This window comes from Pagrus major, chromosome 13, assembly GCF_040436345.1.
Source record: "Pagrus major chromosome 13, Pma_NU_1.0".
Classification (NCBI taxonomy): domain Eukaryota; kingdom Metazoa; phylum Chordata; class Actinopteri; order Spariformes; family Sparidae; genus Pagrus; species Pagrus major.
In genome coordinates, this window is record NC_133227.1 from 12,153,785 (window position 1) to 12,176,603 (window position 22,819).

Here is a 22,819-nt window from a genome sequence, read left to right on the forward strand (position 1 = left end):
GAGCACCCACTCAAGCCTGTAAACACTACTCTCTTCCTTTGGAGGGGGCAAAACACATAATCTTTTAACGCTGACAAGTTGCTCTCTCCTTTTTATTACTCATCCTTCCCACTGCGGTGGAAAGAGGGAGGGTTTGGGGGGGAGGAGGAGGATATAAAATGGTTTTATGTACAGTGCTGCAGAGTGATTGAGAAACTCGACTCTTCTGCTGTAATTGCCTGAGGGCAAACACAGCAAAACAATAAAGGAAGAGAAACAGCAAATATATTACCAGTTCAGATCTTTATTTTATGTCAAGGACAAACAGGTTCTCTCGGCTGCTCTAAAGCACCCACTTAGATCCCTCGCCTCCAATAAGAGCAAAGCACAGCAAATTACAGCACTCCGTTGCATGGCCATTAATAAGACACAAAGCATTTTCAAAATGGCATTTACAGCTTGTGGCTGCTGATAGAGCGAGTAAATAACACTTAGGAAAGGTGTGGCCTATATAAAAAAAGCCCAGAGGCGAGGGAAAGAGAAATAAAAAATCTACAGAGTGATAAAGTTCTGCAGATTAAAGCATGGAGTCATTGTCTTCACAAAAGGCCTAAGTAACGACTGATGAACAGTTAAGCTGGAAAAAGCACTTGAGCACTAGCAGATATTCATACTAAAATGTTTGACTGGCAGTTTCAATGTGCCACTTACTAGCAAAAAATCACTTAAGCATTAGCAAGTCCAGACAGAGTGAGTGCCTGAGCGCTCTTGACAATATTACAAAGACTGCTAAGAAATGGTGCAGAAATTTGCCGCAGTTCAATCAAAAAATATTATGTTGAGTGAATGTTTCCCTGCATACATTTGTTTTTACATGTTTATAATGATAAAGTATAATTAAAAAGGCCGGGTGCAAGTATATTGCTAATGTGGGTTACATTTTCACTCAGGATTTAGAGAGGTTTTACAGCTCCGGATTCTACACATGTGGAGGCTAGGGGGATGTTTCAAAGCCCTCCTAAATGGTCTCAGATGGTGGAAAACCTGTTGGTGTTAACTACACCATGAAACAAGCAATGTTATTGGTGCTTTGGCGGATGCACATGAAAGACACCTGAGGCGATGGAGCTCTTTTCAGTGCACTCTCCTGCCAGTAAAGCGGAGCATCGTAACTGGGAACAAGCTGCTCCAAATGAGCAGGCCAGTCCTGCATAGACCTAATAAAAATGACCACCTGATCCTGCCCGGATCCACCAAAAGGAGAGAATGTGGAGAGGATGAGGGCAAGAGCACATTTTGCTGACGGACTGTGTTTCAGGAGTGGAAGATGGGCCAAGCCACATGATAGAGACAGACAGACGAGGACATCCTCGCCAGAAAAAGCTTTGAGAGGAGGATTTTGGCCCCTCAGCAGGCGTTTTTCTTGCATTCCACTGCCAATTTAGAGACCACATGAATCCCACTTTACAGTATAGGATGAAAAGAAGGCAAATCATCCCATTTTACACTTGCCACATTGAAATGAGCTGTAAATAGTGAGGCACAAATGCATTAGTTCAGTTTCTGTGGGTTTTTGTGTAGATAAGGTACTAGACATGTGACATGAGATGCACAATCAACTACGTGAAATATCAAATAATAACCACACATACACATAAGTATTTCAGCCACATTGTTTACACATGGCATAGATCTTTAAAGCAGAAGCATTCACGCTTTCCTTCTCATTGTCTGAGCTCTGACTGGACTGCTTGATTCTCACAGAGAGAAAGGGAGCCTGCTGGTAATGGGGGCCTTAGCATAGAAGCTAATGATAACACATATAGGGCTAATAACACCAGCTTTGTGTGACGAGTGACTGCAGTGAGCCTGCCTCCTACCTGTCTCCCACTATGCCATTAACATGTCATGTTGGAGAGGGCCCATCCTACAGGTCACTTTATAATGAGCAAATGCTCTGACAGTTTCCAACACATGCAGACACACACTCACACACAAACACATGAGCAGGATTGTGAGCACACATACTCTGAGATGCGAATAGCTGTCTCTTATCAGAGTCTGGCAGCTCCCGCCGACACGGCAGAGGCCTTCTACACCAGGCAGAACGTGATTTCTCCTGGGAACACTTTTTCCATTTCCTGCTTTTGAAGGGAAACTAAATAAGCCACGTTTGTCCTCATCTGAATACATTTGACCCATTAAAACGACTCTGCTCTCCCGCGTCCTTCTCTGCTGTGGTGTTGTAAAGTAGACTGCGTCGCCCACAGAATGCAAATGACAACAGTGGCAGTGGGCACAGTGTGCCTGATGCCTGGCAGGAGCAGATAGTGGCAGAGGTGACGTGGACTGAGGATGGGGTAAAAGTGTTGAGTGGGAGCTCCAATTACTCCCTCACATTGAGGAGGAACACATGAGTCAACCCCTGTCATAGGGGTCCGCTATTTACTAATTCACTCCTCTGTTACTTTAACACACAATTAATCAATGACAGGAAGGTGTAGTTGGTGCTGTTCATCAGGAGCGTAACGTGAGCCAGGGTGAATTAATACAGTCACTGGGGGGATTACAGCTTACCATGCTCTCTCTCTCTTCCTGAAACAAAAAGGAATTGCCACAGAGACAGGAGCAATTTAAATCGACAACACTGAGTAATGACTCAATTTGCTGCACAGTCTAAACACCACAAGCAAATGGTATTACTAAATCATTGGAATGGATCTAGATCTCTACTTAGAAGTCGTTGGATAATATGGCTGCTCGTAGAATCTATGAGGTATGCTCAAACTGTGAATACCTGGACACTACAAATGGAGCTGCTCTGAAAACGATGGATGGATAAAAACAAACTTGTAGATACTTACAAGCACTTTGATTTGTAATTGTTAAAGCTCTGCTTTGACCAAAATGTGGCAGCCATTGATGCCAATGATGCTTCATGCTTCTATTTTTATTTTGCATTGCTACTGAGTTTGGTAATTTGATCTTGCCAATAGGAGAGGTTTAGTAGCTTTGTTAGAGTGGCCTAAAAAATGGGGTTAAAGGTCCAGTGTGTATGATTTAGGGGGACTTAACAGCAAAAATGGAACATAATATTCATAATTATGTTTTTATTAGTGTTTAATCACCTGACACAAAGAAACGTGTGTTTTCCTGAGAACAAGCCTTCAAAATCTACAGAGGGGGCAGGTCCTCTTACACAGTCTGCCATTTTTCTACAGTAGCCCAGAACGGACAAACTTAACAGTGGCTCAAGTGAGGGCCTTTCATGTTAGTGGCCACCGTAGGGGAGAGTGAAGCGAGGGGTATTCAGTTGGTTGCAATCCACAACCTCACTGCTAGATGCCACTAAATTCTACACATTCGACTTCAAGTCACTCACATCTTCAAGACACAGCTGAAAATGAAAATGATGTAGCATACGACATAAGACTCCCCGACCCATCATCTGTATTTGCTTTTGCTTTTCTTCTTCAGCTCTCTTTAGCTTTTTGAGTTTGTTAATTATTTTGTATTGACTTCTAGTGTTTGCATGCTTACACTCTTATAAACCGAACGAACTTCTTATCAAATATATGACAGTGTTACACCACAGGAAGATGCTGCAGATCTTGACAGTAGGAGGTGCTGATTGAGATTATATGAACAGAAATAAGCAACGAACACCTAATAAAGGTGATTGTGTTACTTTTAATTAGCAGGGTATCTCAACAAAGGAAATAGATAGATAGCAAGTTAAATACATGGGCAGATATAGCACGGGACATACAGACACAGCCACTGTGCTGCATACTGTAGTTAATGTTAGACTTTAAGCAAAAGTCAACACCCTCAACCCTGGCTGTCACAGCAGTCTCATTTAAATGTCATCTAAATCCTAAAAACCCAGAACAGTTCGATTTAGATTTTGCACATCATTAAGTCATTTATAATTAATGTGCAGCTAATTAAGGCTTTCTCATAGTTATTAACAGGACGTTTAATTCTAATTACATTAAATTCTCAGCCTTTAAGATACTCTAACATTTGAATCTCGATGAAGGATGCCTGAAATGACCCAAGCACATTTAATACTATATGAAAAAATCACAGCTTACCTTGTCATCTTGGTCACTCTCGGTGTCACACTGTAAAGAAAAAAGAAGAAAGGCCAAGCTGAAAATGAGGAGTAATATGTCACATCCTTGTGTCATAACTTGGTCTGTATTCAATTTTTTACACCTGTGAGAGACATGATTTAATTTACATTAAATGGCATATCTTATCAGCTTTTTAACGACAAACTTATCATATACTCATATTCAGTGTCTGAATATCATCAGATCACTTCATTAGCCGACACAAGCACCGGAATGTGAAACAAAGCACATTTCTGGTATGCAGCCGTGCCCTTGTTAACACTGAAATGTATGTGAAACTCAGACGGAGCTGGAATCTCAAAACGCTAACCGCCACTAGAATTATAATTCCATGATGTCTGTTCCTGCTTGAGGCTGGAAAGGAGAAATGACAAGAAGAGGAAGGGAACTTTGTAATGGAGGGAGGAAAAAGTGGTTAGATTTCATTTTTTCTTTCCAATTTCAATTTCAAGGTCCACTTAATTCTTTATCAACTAATTAGTGTGATGCTGGGTGACTGGCGGCCCTCAACGTTGTGCATATGGCTGAGGTGCAGAGAAGCACTGGAGTCGGTAATGAAGAAGGCACTGGGGGGGAATATGGGCAGGGGTTGGCACAGTGCGTGTGTGTGTAGGCGGGGAGGGGTTGGTGGGTGTCGATTAAAGTAGGGAGGGAGTGAAGGAAGGGGGTGAAATGATTGACAGCCCAGGGAGTGAGCGACAGAAAACCCTGTCGTTTTTTTTTCTTTCTCTCCCTTTTTTTTGCTTCCATCTCTTGTTTTTTTGCTGATCTGGGGCCCTGCAGAGCTCAAAGGTAGCTGGCTGGGCTCGTAGCTGGTCTGTTTTTGAGGCTGGACGGTAAAAAGGGGCCTTGCGAGCTCAGCAGGAGCATAGCATCCAATTTACAGGCCTGTCCCACACGGCCCCAGGGGCCGCCCGCGGCACACTGCCATGATGGTCAGCTCCAGCAGCTCATAAATTATGCAGAGGCAATAAACGCACTGGGCAAACACTCCTCAGACGTTTCCCTGCTCTCCATTTCTCTCTCACTCTGTTCCTCCACCACCCACAACATTTCACCCCCCCCATTTTAATACAGTGTGCTGAGAGCCTGTCACCCTATAGACTGTCAGCTGGAAGAATAAATAAGGCTAATGTAGACGAGTGAGGATTCTGATTACGCGTGAATGTCCGTGTTAAACAAAAAGCTGCACACTGCGCGCATTTATGCACCTCTATTCTCGCTTGTGAATAATAGGCGTGTCGGCCTCCCACACAGGACTGACTAATGCAGCAGCAGACAAGATCTGATGAGCAGTATTAACCATCTCAACTGCCTCCATGCATTTAGGCCTCTCAGAATGTGACAACAATAAAGTAACCAAGCACTCATTAGCTGCTTCTCTGCCTGCACACAATTCACACCCGGGAACACAGGCATGCAAGGGGTTCAAATAATGGACATCATTTTAGTTTTTCCAATGTGTTGTGATCCATAAAAAAAAACTACTTGCCTTTCTTTCTCATGTTCCCTTTTTTTGCTTTCCCTCCTTCCCCCTGTTCCCTGGCTGTGCAGCCAATTGCTTTGATTGCCAAGATAGAAGCCGGCTGGAATGACTTGCCCTTGCTTGTGAAGCAAATGGAACATGCTAATGGAACTCATCGTATTACCCGATGCAAAAGTGCCATAGCTCATTACTTTAAGATAAAAGGATATCATTGTAGACGGCAAGCAGAATTGACTTTCTGTGCTGCGACTTGATGATGATTTAATCAACTGCTCTCTTTCACTTCTCATCCCTGCGCCTGTCGCTTCCGCAGGTGCCACTAAACGAAGCACTCACACGGCTAGTGGGGAAGAGAAAAGAAAAGAAATTGCTGTCATTATTTTTTTTCCCTAGGAATAGAGGTATGCAAATTTCCCAGAGCGACAAAGGGTGGAAAAAAGGGAAAACTTAATAAAATGGAAATACCTTTATAATGAGCAAAGTAAAAAATCCTGAGATCAGGCCTGACAGGCAAGGGCAGGCAATTTGATCGTCCTTACAGTGCAGACGCCAAAGCTCCCTCGAACTCGCTGCTCAAGTATAGAGCAAAAAGTAACAAATAATAATATCTCTAAAAGATAAAAAAAAAAACACATCTCACGCATACAAACAAGCCAGAGCTGTCACTCAGTGATAAGTGATCATAGTGAACTAATGCGTTGCCTCATGCATAAAGCAACCTGAGGCGGGGGAGAGGAATCCCTGTATATCTGGAAATTTTCTCACTCCTTGTATTTCTACTTACCGAGTCTTACATTAGAAACAGAGACGGGAAGCGAGAAATTCTTGGCTTTGCACTTGGTAGTTGGAAACGTCAAGAATGATTGGTAGACCTCATCTTTAATAACTGAGGTATGGAATTGTTTTAGGAGGTAAGCATGAGCTCAAAAATTCAGTTATTGCTACTGACGGGTGGGTATGAATAAATCTCCAAAGCTATGGTTAACTGTAATGTCAAAAACATTTTACACCAAATCCTTGGAGGCCTTGGCTAATGAAAAGACATATGTCAGAGGTTTAAAATGACTGACAAAAATGAATATATTACAGTGAAGAAAGGAAAAACTCAAAAACAATGGTGCCATTGAGATCAGTGGAGCTAGCTCTCTGACAGGCTGAGGTAGGAAATGGGTCTTATTTAAAGCAACAGTCATGTACAATAAGGAAACCATTAGCTCTGGGAGGGGGCTGACAAGGAAAAGTGATACTCTACCCAGGCCCACTGCTATTTACACAGGACCAGCATTATACTGTACAGCTAGAATCGAGTGTTAAGTTTAAGTAACACAGGAATGTCAAACATTAGCTTCAGCTCTAAGAGCTGTTGATGTTGGCCTGTATCCGGAGCACTTCTGATTGCCCCTCTGCTCTCACCCGGGCCTCTCTTTTGGCTGAGTGCTCTTACAAATTTCCCTGTGCTCTGTCCAAGCATCGAGCCTGTTGTTTATACTGGTCTGAAATAAGGAGTAAATTATTCTTGTCCTAAATCCTCTCCAGCTGAGAGTAATGCTGGCCCAATACAAGGGGAACATAAGGAGCCATGGGCTGAATGCTAAACGATGCAGCTATGCTATCGTCCGTAGCAGCAGGGCTCACCAAAGTCTCCTGCCAGAGCTACCCACAAAAAAATGTCTGTACTAAAGAGGTGACCACATCACATGAGGATGCGTGCAAGGCAAGTATGCCATGTTCCCTTTTTCCAACATAACCTTCTGGAAATCCACTGGTCGACAAATGCTAACAGATGTTAAATCAATCAAGAAAAAAATGACATGCGTAAACGATATTTCTGAAGGCAAACAGAATGTGTTTAACAGGCTTACTATAATTTCAAATCCTCCAGTGTTACAAGTTGTCTCCATTCTAATATTTTCTTAAATGGCATCTTCTTAAGTCTGGAACTGTGAAGGATGCATGTTGTCACCCCCATGAGTGACATTAGCCTCAGGTTATGCTGGTTGCTATCCACGACCTTAGAATTAATTATGGTTGATATGGGCTTCATTAAAGCGGCCCGTTGCACTGAGGATGGTGTCTGTTTATCAGCCTGAGCCAGGTTGTCCTGCAGGATGGCTGAAGGGGTTAAAGCCCGGGGAAGGAGCCAACCTGCCTGCATGCCTGGGAGCTGGAAGGACAGCATGAAGGATGGCAGCCATTGCCAGGGTCAGCTCTGACAGTGCCAATTTGATGTGCTGTCGTCAAGGGCTCCTCACTCCCTCCTCCTAACAGCTCCTTCCTGATATAGCTGCGTGTCCTGATGGTTTTCTGATGCAAACAGTCACATGGCAAAATGGTTTTCTCCCCTTCCGCTGCATCCTCCTCCATCTGCTGCTGGGGCCTGGGTGCCGCCGACCGCCTGCCTGTCACAGCGTGCGTGGAAATTAGCTGGGGAGGAGGTGCTCGCTTGTGCTAATTACATTTTAATCATTGGAAATGTGTTGGCAAATCAAGCCTTGATTGCCATCTTGGAGCCCAGTGCTCCTCTCTGCAGGTTGGGGATGGGGTTGGGGGGGTGGGGGTTTTGTGGGGCTAGAATGTCACTGAGCCCAGACACGCCAAGCTGGACGCCTCGCTCTCCACCACAGCTTGATATGGCGGCATGCCTGGTCTACCGCTGGGTAGGGGCTGTGCCACATTATTCATGGGGAATAGAGGAAGACCAGTATGGCGAAATGGGGATCTGTGCCATGCTTATTCTCAAATCCCCCACTCACACCTCCCATATCCCTCTCTCTTTCTCACCCACACATTACACAGTCTGCCAGTCCCGCCACTGTGAATTGAGGAACAACAAATAGAGCTGGGCAGGAGGAGACTGATGAGCTCAGGGTTTGCTACACAGCACCTGCTTTGGCACACAAAGCTGGAGCAGCAGGCCCCGTCACAATACGCTCACAAATTAGTTTCTTATAACACGGAAATTTGAAAAAGGAAACTGAGTTGGTTTCATCAGGAAAAGTAGGAATAATCTTAAGGTTGGCAATATGAGTATGGTCAATACACTGTGCTGACTGAGGATGCAGATGTGGTCCAGAAATACCGTCATTACAGCTAAGCTCACAACTGGCTACATGCAGCTCTGTCACCTGCTGTGACTTGTGATATTAATGATGATCTGCCATGGACAGACCTTCTGTTTAAAGCCCCCCTTTCTTTACACAAAAGACTGATTCACACTCATAATGACTGAACCTCACATAAACTCTGGGATTATTTATTATATAGAAATAAGTCTAGCAGACACATACCATGAAAAGGTATCCATAAAAGACAGTTTAGTAAATACACCTAAAAGTTCAGTGGGTGGAAGGAAATTCGACATGACATGCCTGACTAGGACAGATCATTAAAATAAGCAGGGTTCTGCTGCGATGACATCGAACATTTAATTTCCACAGCATCTGCTTGATGTCGAGCTGTCATATGAAAGTATGGTAGGAAAGAGAGGACCTCAAAAAAATCACAAGGAAAAGAAAACAGCACAGCTTGAGTGTTTGAGACAGTCTATATAGTCACATAAGGCGAACGCCTCTCTCAGCAGCCAAGAATGTCTCGTCAGGGAGGACCAGACTTCTGTCTGGACTAATATAACCAGGTCTGATCCACATGTGCAGCACTGGCCAAATGCAGCAGGCCAACATCTGAATGCAATTTCCCTTCAAATGTAAAACTTTATCCAGAAGATATTCAATTTGACCGCAAACGCTGGATTCCAGTCAGTGGGACAGTGGAGCTCAAGGAAGGATGATGGGGGAGAAAAATTAAGCCTTCCATAAAATAATAAGAAATAATAATAAAAACTTTATGGTCTGTGACCTCTGGTTTAAAATCTCTGGAGTACATTTTTTTGGGGATTTTATTTCAGTGGACTGTGCCCAAACTTACTGACAGAATATCTGAGAGAATTTTTTTAAACCTTTTATTAATCATTCCATATTGCTTCAATCTCTAATGATTTACATTGTAAAAGTTGGGTCTCCATGCTGAAATGTGAGAAGTGACATGAAGCAATGCCTGAAATACAGATACACATACACATTCACACTCTTTTGGATGCCTGGGATGAAACGATAAGTTCAGAAGGAATACAAGCGGTGTATGTGTATGTTCTGTGGAGGAAGGTAGGACATTTAACTCAACAGGAGATGTGGCAGAGTACTACTGAGGTGATGCTTGGCAGAAACAGATGTTGCCGCAGGGTAAACCTCTCTGTTGATCAGTTCCATCCACCCACCCGATACACACGCACACACCTGACAAGGACCAGGGGAGGAAGGAGGGAACAGAGAGGTGCAGCACTTTGCTTTCTTAAAAATCTATTTGTTACACAAGCAGCAAGTTCAGTGTCTCTCCTTCTAGACTCATCTCAACGTTTTTCTCCAAGCTACAGGCGCCTGGGGGTGGGAGGCATTCACTGGTTATCTGATAGAAATGAGAAGATATAAGACACAGCTGCAGTGTGGGCACAAACACAAACACCCACAAACACACACCTTGCCTCACCCCAACTCTGTATTCTGTTTCCATAAGCCAACAGGCGACTGAGGCACAAAGCAGATGCTGGATTAATCAGAGATTAATAAAAGGATTCTGAGATAATTACATACATCAAATTGCATTGTTATGGTGACTCCCCTGAGATAAGTCCACTTGGTGTGTATTTTTAGTACCCCACATGCTAGTCATTAACAATGATGTCATTTGGCATCTTCATTACAGCAATCTGGCCACACAGATAAACATTCAATATGAGACTATTTGTGGCATGTTCGTGAAGAAGTAGAATTTACTGCGTGTCATAAGAACAATCTGGATGTCTGAACAAGAGGAAGTGGGCAAGTGCTATGATGAGGGAGTTCCTGCAGATGACTAGATGGAACTCGCTGAAATAGAAGATTTGCCCTGTTCTCACCCTGAGATGCTAACCTGTTGGAACCAGTGAAATTCACAACTGGGTGTTGAACCTCAATACTTTTTGGTATCAACTGAAAAGTGACTGTAGCACAAGCTCTAGAAACTGTCAAATACAACAACCTGGCACTGACTCTGAGATTCATAGTCTTGTTTTCTAATTCCTTTTAATTCTTATTTTCTTCAGTTTACAAGTAACATCAATTCATTTCGACTTTGGACAAGATTGCCATCTCTTGTTGAATGATAAAAGGGGTTTATAGGAAAAACAAGTCATATATTCCTCAAAGTTAGATATCAAAAAGCATTGTTTTTATATCTGTGCTGAAATCATCTTTTATATTGTATTCTATCAGCACTTAAAAGGCGCCCATCCCTTGTGAAATGCACTAATATTATTCATAATGGAGTAATACTGTGCAAAATAATCTCCATCTGCCACCTCTAGTATTCCTTGTAACATTCATGGCTTGCATGCACAGAGATGTATGCTTAACAACAGGCAGCAACCCACTGTTGTCAAGAGATATAAAGCTCATCTGCTCCCCTCACCTCCCACTTGCAGCCCTCCCTCCCTCTCTCCACACTGACTCATAGCTGAGGGGGGAGAAAAACATCAGGATTAGGTTCTGTGCCTCTAATCACTTAACTCCTCACACCTGATGGCACACTATTAACTTTGACTGTCTCCAGTGACCCCGCGGGTCGTTGCCCATCACATCAAGTTTTTATTAGGGAATTTTCCTCATCATTAGCCATGGCCTGGAAACGAGCCATTAATATTCATACTGGCAAACCAAAATGAGGTCCCACTGATTTTCCATCATCCAGGCTATCTGCGCAGCTGCCGCCGTTAACAATCACCCCAGTGCTGCTCATTCGCCACGTATCATTATAGGGCTCCATAAAGCTCTTTCTCTGGGTCTGCCATGATGGGAAGGAGAGCAAGGTGGAGGAGGAGGAGGAAAAGAAGGCTGTGAGGCTTGCAGCCAGCTGACGCCCGTCTGAGAGAAACTGCCCGACTCTGCCAACAATCTGCCTGGAAGTCTCATGCATAAAGACCGGCGCTGTCAATGCTAACAACCCCTGCAGGCTCTGCCAGGGACACAGCTGAGATACACAGAGTTCCCTCACATTAGAGCACATGTTGTTTATCAGTCTGTAATGGCAGCTACGAATGAATCGCTTCGGAAAAGTTTGAAATGCAGACATACCTGAAGATCGCACTTCACTTACACAAGAATTCTCTGCTGTTTACTGATAAATACTAAGTGTTCCACATAGCAGACTATGATTTACCACTCTGGATCATCAGTAGCTAGAACCGAAATCTCTTCAAAATAAAAGGCATTTAACTCTGCATATATCAGAATTTCAGTATGCATAAACTCTTCCCAAGCATCCAAAATGGCTGCCCATGTTTCCAGCTCATCGTCACAACGATCAACCCTGTCAGTGCCTCTGCCTCTTCTCTGTTACCAGCTGCACAACCCCACTGCCAGCAAGAGCAGGGGCTCAGGCTCCACACGATGTGAACACGGGCCAGATAAGGTGCTTCAGAGCAACAGTGTCCCAGGCATCTCCTCCTGATAAGACTCTCCTCTCTCTTCCCTACTCATCTGAGCTGAGACTAGCTGGCCCTGATGCAGGGGAAGGCCTCCTCTGTGTCATGGGTGGGAGCAGCAATTAAGTAGCAACACCCTGACAGGCAGAGATAAACTTCCTCCCTTTGCTCTTACACTACGCCATGTCTCACCGATGCAGCCCCGATACCTCACTGATCCCCACTGAATTAAACATGAGAATCATATCTGTAAATCAATTATATGAGCTAATATGTGACAGGCAGCCAGTTTTACATTTCTTATTTCCTCTGACAGGTTGCTTACTGTTATATTCTTTGTAAATGCTGGAAGTTATTAGTTGGGAACTGTTTCGTTACCTGGGTTTGAAAATTGTGTCTATATTTCATAAACAGACTGCGCAGTCAACAGCTTTCAGTAGAATGAGGACATAAGGTGAGACACCAAAACAGATGCAGCCGCTTCAGCACCGTCTTCCAAATAATTAGAGCTGCGGTGACAAAAACACTTTGTTATTCTCCTGCTATGATTTGCTAGCTGTCGCAGTGTACATCTGAGTTGCCTCATTATACAGAAAGTACTCAAATAAGAGCCGACACCGCACACTCCTGTCAAGATTCTGTCTACCGCACATGCAAACAAGCAAAGATGAATAAACATTAGTTGTTGTTGAGGGCTGGTCTTTGAGCCTCAAGGCTCACGAAGATCCGCTTTGTACAAAATAAAAATATTTAATTTGAAAGACTGATGCCAGGCAAAATGAAATTAAAAGGAACCCATGCTAACTGCTAAAACAAATTACTCGCAGCGCGCTAAATTACATTTGCTCCTCCATCAGCGAGATCAAACGAGCCTAGTTTGACTCTCCTGCGCTAATGATTTCCTGCACTCACCTCCTTTTTCATCCCAGGGGTGTTAATAAACACTCAGTCTGGGTTTTTTTTGTTTGTTTGTTTGGTTTATTTATACATTTCCCAGCTCTATGTCTCATCTCACTCCCTCCCTCTCTCGTTCACTTTGCCCACGCCAGTGGCAGGCTGGGTGAATTAGAGGGATCTAATGTAATCCCAGGGACAGCGGGCTTCTGAAAAACGTGCTCAATTAAAGCAGGATGAGCCCAGTGGGAGCGTCCCTGGTGGAGCGTGGGGTGACTGACGCAGCCCTTTGGTTGGGATTAATTAGCATGCTAAGTGGTGGAGCACGATTGCAGGCTGAAAGCCACAGACCAGACATCTGACATCCACCACCTCCCACAATACCAGCAGTACAGTCACAGTTTGAACTAGTCCAGCCCTCTTCTGTCCCTCAAAGCCTGATTTAACCTCCTGACAAACAGGCAGGTGGACTGAAGCCAGACATGAGAGGACTAAGGTTGTTAGCTCAGAACACATTCCAAATCTGCACATCTTTTGTAGAGAAAATTTAAAATAAAGTCAAAAAAGTGCTGTTGATGTTTTTTAAGGCTCTTCAATTCTACTTAATGTAAATAACTCAAGGTTTTCACTGTCACTTTTTAGTACTAAACAGCCTGTCAACAGGCTGGATCATACCACATTATCACAGTATGACAGACAGAATTGTGGCTAAACTCATGCTCAACTGAAGGATAGCTGCTGGATAGCCAAGTTGGCCAGAGATTAGTCAGATAAAAGGACTGTGGTGTTGAGGGTTTCAACTTGTGATGGCTTGTTTTGCTCCTTGAAACCATTAGCAGTATGCAAACATGAGGTCAAACTGTGAGCGGTGATGTGGAACTATGATGTTGGAGCTGTGCTCTAACAGAGTTTTTCCAGACTTTCGTCAAACTGTAATGTTTTGCAGTGTTTCATGTGTTTTCTGTTTGATTTCTGTACAGCAGAATACCACAGAGCTCTGGCCCCAAGGCTCTGTGCTCATATTGACTGGCCCAGCAGGGGGGTGGACTTCAGAATGAAAGACTGCCCATGGATAAAAATGTTTGCCCAGCATTCTGGGACAAGCAGAACACAACAAAATGCCAACATCTGCATCGAATTCACATCTTTGACTGGGTTAAAGGTGCTTCTTCTATTCTTTAGTGGAAATGATTTTTAACGTCTGTACTATACTTCCAGCACTGGCAAAAATATCTGACTACATAGTATTCTTTGCCAAGGTTCTCATCTTTTTGAAAACTGGGTTCTGTAGCTGAGATTTCAGGGTCAGCTCCTCCAACATCTACGCTTAGTGAATTACTGGTTAGGTCATTCTGGAGCTTGACGAAAGGAGAACTCAGCTCACCGCAATAATTTAAGACTGTGTTATCAGACACGTGAGAAAAGACTCCACCATCTGAAAACCAGAGAGTAAGAGCACAGCTTTTTTGGGAGACTGGTGTCTTGTCAGTGAGTGAGGGTCAGCTGTCATGTGGTGCACCGGTGTTTTTCTAGGCCACTGGTTACTGCTACCCTTGTGTGTTGTTATAGTGTCTCTGAATAAGCGATCGCGCTCCAATAAAAACTGACCTACCCTCGGCTCCACTCAAGAGCTTTCAAGCCAACTCAGCACACAATATCCCACATAGTTTATGACAACCCCTCTCTGGGCTTTCTTACAGCCCAAAGACGCAGTGAAGTAGAGAGAGAGAGGAAGAGAGAGAGAGGGAGGGAGAGAAGGAGAGAAAATGGCTGGAGTGTTTTGTCAGCCGTAATTACTCTCCAATTATATGGTCAAAATATGGCATTACAGGGCACTTTGTTGTCCAGGCAGCCTGGCTTTGATCAAGTTGTGGCGGAATGTGTTTCACATTAGAGGCCCCACTATGATGTATGCTTCCTGTCATGACAAGGATAACAGTGAGGTCAGCAGAGCAAGGACCCCCACCCCCCCACTGGGAGCAATAGCAGTCCTGCATCCATCCCTGAAGCATACTCCCCTTCTCCCCGGCCACAGGGAGTAAAAAGATAGTGAGGGAGGGAGAAACAAGGTAAAAAAAGGAGAATGGGGAAGTGGTTCAGAGAAAAAGAGAGGCGGGTGACTCACAAACATGGTCAAAATGGGATCTTCTGCTGACAAGAGCAGCAGGTTTACAAATTCACAGAGATGTCTTTTAATGCTTTTTGCTACAGGTCACAACCATCACCCTCCTGTTGTTTTACAAGCAAGAGGACATTTCAGCTGAGAATTTAGTAGACTCATGATGATGATTGTGTGTTTCCCTAAGGCTGTAAAACATGATGAAATCATTACCAAATTGAAAATGAAATCTGAATGAAACCTTTTTTAATTTGATCAACTGTCACTGTTGTCTGTATTGCAGGATTGCGTTCACAGCTCGACAGCAACACTAGTGGTCACAATCTACTCATGGTACATTTAAACAAAGTATATTTTCAGGAGTGCAGGATATGTTAAACATGATATTATCTCTGTGGGCAATGTCATGGTTGAAGTGAACCCTGTGGTTCGCTTCAGTGGTGTGAAGTTGATGGACCATTCATCACTTTTACACTCAGCCAAGGTAAGAGACCGCTGCCCTGGAGCTCTACAGCTGGCATAATATATTAACACTGAGTGTTCAAGGAAAAATGACAATGACTTTGAATGCGCTCGTTTTCGCTCAGCACATTCTCTCTTGGGTTGGCATAGCTCTGAAACAACCCACTTATCAAAGACGCCCATGTGGGTAAAGAAAAACATTTCACCACACCATCTCTGAGCGGAGCAGAGCTTGCCAGACTTCTGCTGGTCATCTGCTGAGGGCCAGTGAGAGCTCCTCCTGGGGGATATCAGTGGCATCCCAGGCCAGGCATGGCATGTGCTCTCTCCAGGACCCCCCCTCAGGCCCTGCTGCATGCTGGCCTACGCTGCGGACACCACCATCTGTGCTGCCTCCCGTTGGTAAGTTGGCAAACGAAGGCTGCACAAGCAGCCCTCCCCTGATTTGGGCGTTCGGCCCGAGGGTTGGAGAAGGAGGAGGGTGGCTGTGGTGCGGCGAGGGATGCTCCCTGGTGTTTCAGAGAGCCACTCCATAACACTTTCCTCATGAGCGCTCCTCCTGAGGGCTGCTGGAACGTCTCGGAGCCATCTGGGGAGAAGTGGAGCGTGGCAGGGAGCAGCTGGACGCTTACAGCTGCTATTTAAGCCCTGGCAGCAGAGCTCCATATCAGTCAGTCAGCAGGAAATGCAGGGAGCACAGCCGAGCAGAACCTAGCAAAGGAGAGCTCACAACACAGAGCCCCTGCTGCACACTCCTAACATGAGCTTGTTCTGTCCTTTAACCACTAAAATGAGGAAAACATATTAGCAAAAAATTCTGGGATCCAATTACTGCAGCTGACTGAAAAGTGTCCTCCGGTGGAATCAGCAGCATAAATATTATCTATCTGTTGCCAAAAAATGTGTTTTGGTAGATAACATAGATATATCCAATTAAAGTTACAAATGTATATTTCTTTTTAAAAATAAAATCAGTGAACATGCAGGAAATGATCTTATATACACTAGTGGTAGAAGGAAAATGCAGCAACAAAGCCAGGAACATGTCATGTTATCTTAAATTGAAGATGTGGTTTGTGGAGCAGTGTACATGAGATGTTATCTCTGGGCAAAGACAAGTGTGAACAGGGTCTAGTTAGATAAATTGAGGTAGGTCACATTACACTCTGGGAATCTGCCTCAGCTTACAGCAACACTCCACTACAAGTAAACACTCTTGAGTAGTTTAATGAAAACAAATACAGACAGTTGGAGCTCGATGACTTGCCCCAAACATATTCAGTATGCACTCTGATAATTCACTCACAGCAGTGAGGCAATACTTTTGTTTTTTGGAATGGCAGGCACCACCACCATGTTATTTTAGTCCTCCTAAGTTTAAAATTAGAGTAAGCGCGCTTTCATTACAAAGTCCTGGTTTACTATAATTTGAATCATTGTGGTGTGTTTACAACTCATTCAGATTTATTTTAGTATTTCATCTTATGCTTGTCTTTGACAAAAGAAGAACAAAAGAAAGAAAAGAAAAAAATAAGAATTTCAAAAAGTGCAGGCCACCAATGCAAAAATTGAAAGAGAATTACATGTTTAAGAATGTTTGCACTGAGGACAACCCAGAAAATGCTAACATGTTCTCTCACTGCATCTGAAGTAATATTTGGAAAATAAATTATTTTGCAATATCGGTGCTGTGACTAGTCCTCACTAGTCTGACATGTGACTGACAGCATCTGGAGAGACTTACAGGCAAAACACAGACACGCAGAAAGTAGAAGAGCTCTCAGTCACAGAGACACTGGCAGAAAAATGTGCACTAACAATCAAAGAAAAAGGAACTGGATTCTCAGTAAATGTCGATTGGCCACCGGAGACTGCATGGGAGGTTTTCTCACAAAGCTGTACAAGTCTTGATTCTTGTGTGGATCCCAGGAGCTCAACCCCCTCATGTGAAGCAACGGGGGAAAAAAAACTGCTTGTCAGGAGAGCATTAATTAAAGTGTTAAAGGTAAAAGAAGTATTGACTTCCTCTCTTCGGCAACCTCCCCAACCACTAGCAGCCAGCAAACCCCACTGCCCCCCCGAGGTAACGTCTTCTACCAGCTCAGGCCCAGGAGCTAACTGGAAAAAAAGCCCCACTAAGACCAATTAAGGCCTTCACTAGGAGACTGAAAGGAAGACAAATGGAGGCAGAAGGCCCGATTACAAGAAACCTTTGTACAGATGTAAAGCAATTAGAGCGGTCTCAGGGGCCAGACAGTGCGGTACCTGTGAGTCATGGATCCTACAGCCAGTCGAAAGTTGGAACAATCCCTCTTTTCTGTTTAGGGCCCCAGTCAGCCTGTGTATTAGTGTCATATATCAGCCGATAGGCCTGGTATTGGTTTCTCTAGTGCAGGGAAGAGGCAGTAGTCTGCCAAAGAGGACCACTCCACCCTCCATTATCCGTCTGTTGGGAGAACAGGGGCTCTATTATGCATTCAGGCGGGGCCTTTTCGATAAAACAAGGGCAGATAGGAAGTGTGGAAGCTCTCAGGTGTCTCCTTCCACCAGGGAAGTTTGTCAGAGAGGTCATTGTGATAAAAGCCAGGGTAATTATACTGCACAGCACCACCGATTACCAGTCAGAGCACATTTAACCAGGATGGCACTGTGACCTCTACATCACAATGGACCGGCAGCAAATCTACACTGAGGTAGCTTCAGTCTGAAGACCTTCAATGTAAAAATCTATATGGGATATTCTATATGATTATAACAAGGTGTAGAAGGAGAATTTCTTAAGCTGATGACTATTGTCATTTTATATCACATCTCATTTATCAGCAAATGCAACAAGCAGCCTTTGTCACTGTCACTATTGCAGTGTGTGCCTACTCTACATCTGTTGTTGATGGTCACAACAAAGAGCAGATAGGGTCAGAATCTGCAGAGTAACAAATTGATTGCTAATGGAAATTTATGTTCAGTGGTCCGATCAACAATTAACTAAAGCAAAAACCCTCCCTGTGACCTGAGATTATGAAATAATTTTGACAAATGGAGGCCTGGTCTATAATGACCTTTTTCCCTTCCTCCAAGACGCGGCTAGCTGCAGCCCTCATTATTTATGGGTGGCTTTAAAAAGCAGGTATAGGAGAATGAATGTGCGGCTGTCAGCGTGTGTAATGGGGCTAATAATGGTGTCCTGTGCGCTGCATAATGAACCCCACCCCCATAGAAAAGCTATCTCCTCTTCTCTGCCGGTTTGACGAGCAGCACGCTCTTCCTGCTTTAAAATCCTCAGTCTGCAAGTGGCAGTGTGGCCCATGTAAACTCAAGAGGCAGAGGCAGTGCCAGTAAAGACATCTTTGGGAAAAGACTATTGCAGCTGTTTCAGCTATTTGTCTAGACCCTCATTTGCAGATACTTAACACTTACCATCAAACTAACTAAAATAGATTTCCTGCCTGCTAAATGTTATTTTTAAAAGTGATTTAGAAGGATTTGAACGAGACTGCTTTGTCTAATTTTACTATAATGTAATTTTAACCACATAAAAACAGCTCTGGGAAAACCTGGCTGTCATTAAGTGCAAATCCCATAAATGCGACTATGTACTGCATAATAAAATATATGTGTGATTGCTTGGAATTGCCAGTGCAGTAAATCTGCACAGCAGTGCCTAGCTTGATTTGGGAGCTGAAGAAAACCATTTGACTTCACAGTTCAAGCTTGATGAAGTCCCTGGATGCTGCTGGTTAAAGACTTAAGCAGATGGCCAAATACTTGGCGCAAGAAAAGAGCTGCTCTGAATATTTTTTGGCAAATCTACAGGCATATGGCAAAAGTTCATGCCAAACACTCCATCTCACAAAAAAAGACCCAGCCTGCAGGAAAGCAAAAGCATATTAGGAAAGAAATAATAAGAGACAGAGAAATGAGAGGATGACAGAAAGATGTTCAAATGCCAGAAATACGATACTGTTTGGTCTATACACATCTAATTTACTATGGGCCCATCCAGATCTCCTCAGTCTTAAATAATCACTGTCATAATAAGATGGAGTGGAGGAGATAAACAGGATTCTGCTTTAGATCGGGGTAGAATCTACAGCTCACAGGGGCCAAGTGAGGGAGAACGTGCCCTCGGCACTCTGAGAAAATCAGACTTTACTATCCTGGATTGGCCGGTACTCAAATCCTTTCGTCTGCGGCCAAAAGATTAGGTGCAAGGACATTTTGCGGTGAGTGGATACACATTTAAGATCTGAGGAGATCACTCGTGGGATTTGGTATCAATAAAGACACAGATAGCAGAAGACTTAAATCCACAGGGCAGAAAATCAAATAAAAAGCTCATATCCTGTGTGACCCCACCCAGTCTAACAGTCAACTGTATGATCCTGGATTCTGTTGTTGAAGAGTTTGTATAAATAAGAAAGTCACGTGCACTTTTCAAAGAAAGACACGTCGAGGAAAAATGGAAGAGCTGAGAGCTTGGAGCTCAGTAACCACTGGAAGACAAAGGATGATTGGCAGCAGACGCAACATAAGTGGGAGGAATATCTCTCTCAAGGGCTTGAAAGGCAGAGAGAGAGTATCAATCATTCTGTTACAGAAGGTGCTTCCAACAATGCGATCCTCAATCACTTTCTTTTGTTCTACTTGTGGTCCTGCTGCATTGTGTTGCACAACACACGTTTGTTTTGATCTGGGACAACAGCCTCAAACATCACAGCACTGTCAACGCTGTATCCACTTTTTCTTCTCTTATTCATGTGAGGCCTTGAAAATGTCAAAATATGAGTCTATCAAAAATAGATTGACATCCATTCAAATCCTGTTACAGAGATACACATTGCTGTGGTGCAGTCTGTAGGATTTAGGGGGATCTATTGGCAGAAATGGAACAGTCTGTATATTCTGCAATATTCAATGTATGTTTGCATCAGTGTATAATCACCTGAAACTAAGAATCATTGTGTTTTTGTGACCTTAGAATGAGCCTTTTATATTTACAGAGGGAGCAGGTCCTCCACAGAGTCCGCCATGTTGCATTGCCTAGTGACTGACTCTAGTGATGGCCTTTCACATTTGTTGCAACCACTGTAGGGAATGGTGGGATGAGGGGCATTCAGTTGGTTGCAATCTGCAACCTTACCACTAGATGCCACGAAATCCTACACACTGGTCCTTTAATGCTAAATTGTTAGTTGTTAGAGGGATTCGGGATAAGAAGAAACTTTGATTTTTGTCTTCCTCCTTTTAAGACTGCCTCTTGCTGTAACTAGCCTTTAATGTAAGAATGTCATTTCCTTTACAGCCGACTGTATTGTTAGAGACATACAACATCACCTTTGACAAGCAAAAACTTACAAATACTGCCTTTTTTTCACAAAAAGCTTACACAACAGGAAGAGCACCTGAAGATAAAACGTCTGTGAACCTGACATGAAAGTGAGGCCAAGGACGCTGTATCCCAAGCGTTAGATTGCTTTCACATCAGATGATTAGCCTCATCCATGCTAATTACAGTGAATGGAAACTAATTAAGAGGAACTACATGTCAGCTAATGAGGATTTGGGGCTGTGTCCATCTTATAACATCATTTGCACTGCACTACCCGCCGGCTACTTCTACTCTCCTTTAAAACATCTTCTCTAACTCAGAGAACCACAGACGCCTTTTATATTTAAACCCGGCAGATGAAACCATCATCAGTAATAGGACGAGTAATAAAAACCTCCGTTAAAGAACAGTGGAAACGTCTATTATGGAGACTACCCAGAGAGGAGTTTTCCTCGGTATCAAGAGAGCAATGAATCTAAGCACGGTGTTTGGGATAGTTCCCTTCTGCAAAATATCCCTTCAGTTCTCCCACTTTCCTCTGTGGTATGTCCTAATGATGTGCATACTGCTGGCATGAAGTTAATAAGCAGCTGAAGCAGGATGGGGAAACTCTCGCAAAAAGCACGCCAATTACCTCAGCCGCAGTTCTCTCATGCCAGGTCTGCCTCCACCTACCTCCACCTGACAGCGCCTGAAGGTGGGAGAGGGAGGTCGTCCAGGGCAGGACCCCTGACTTTAAACTGCTGAGCTGTTACATCTGGTTCCATCTGGCTTGATTGGGGCTTTTCTCATCCAGGCACACAGGAAAGTAATTAGGCCAAGAGGACATGGCTAATGCTAACTGCTCAGCAACAGTCAAGACAAAAAACCAGGGACCCCTTCCAGAAACTACTGCCACACTGACCTGACTGACAAGGCTGCAAACCTGAACTGAGACTTTTCTAATGACTGTACTTACTGTAGGGCTGACTACAAACACAGAGGATGAACATCAGCTAGTCCGAGTGACAGCTTGCGGCCTCAGTGTTTAGTGGTGATGACTGAATAAACCACAAGGAAGTCTTTGAAATATGGTGTCATCATGTGGGGCGTTATAAAGCTAGCTTATTAGTGATGCTAATATAAAGCTACAGCTTGACAAATTCCCTCTTCCAGATTAATCCCTATCTAATACCATTAATCTGAAAGCAAGCATGCTGTTCCTCTTCAGCCAGAGCCAGTCCTTGACGTTTTCATTACAGCAGCAGTTGCCTAGCCAGCTGCAGGTTTAATTCCCAGGTATTTACCGCCTCATCTCAGTTCTCTCTGTTTGGTAGGCAAATACACCTCAGCAAATTCACTTTGCATTTTGAATAAATGAAAGGGGATGGTTGATGTCAATCATGAGGCAAGCAGCAGTGAGCTACGAATGCAGTACACTGGGCCACGGAAGCTTGTTTGAACGCGCATACTGTACATACAAACTGCCACAAACACACACGTACCTAAGCTCTGCCTGGCTTCACAATGGAGCTCAGGCTTATAATTAGCCGCACGAGCTGCAATCAGAGCCCAATGACAATACTTCTCTGATGGCTTGTTTTCCTAACCTCTGTGAGACCTCAGGCAGAGGTCCACTTACCCCGTCAGAACCAGCCCACCGCTGAAATCAAAACACTGAAATCACTCCATTCCACCGCAGCGCCACTGATTAAATGTGCAGAGTGTAGAGTGCAATTTGCTAAATTACAAGTATTTTGCACATGTAAATATAGTTTAATTACAGCAATTAAAGAAGATTATGGGAGATTGGCAGATGGGGAATGTAATGTTGTTTTAATTAGAGTTTGAATGCACTGTAACACAAACAGAATGTTAACCCCCTCAGAACAGAATGGGCTGTTAGGCCCTGACAAAT

At 43.7% G+C, this 22,819-nt stretch overlaps 1 protein-coding gene across 1 annotated transcript in view; it reads right to left on the reverse strand.

Annotated features, from left to right (window-relative positions):
- auts2a (activator of transcription and developmental regulator AUTS2 a) overlaps positions 1-22,819 on the reverse strand; it is a 313,372-nt gene that overhangs the window by 97,217 nt on the left and 193,336 nt on the right. Inside the window, exon 4 of the mRNA XM_073480117.1 lies at positions 4,077-4,106. Coding sequence (XP_073336218.1) covers positions 4,077-4,106 — 30 coding nt within the window. The remainder of the gene's footprint in view (positions 1-4,076; positions 4,107-22,819) is intronic.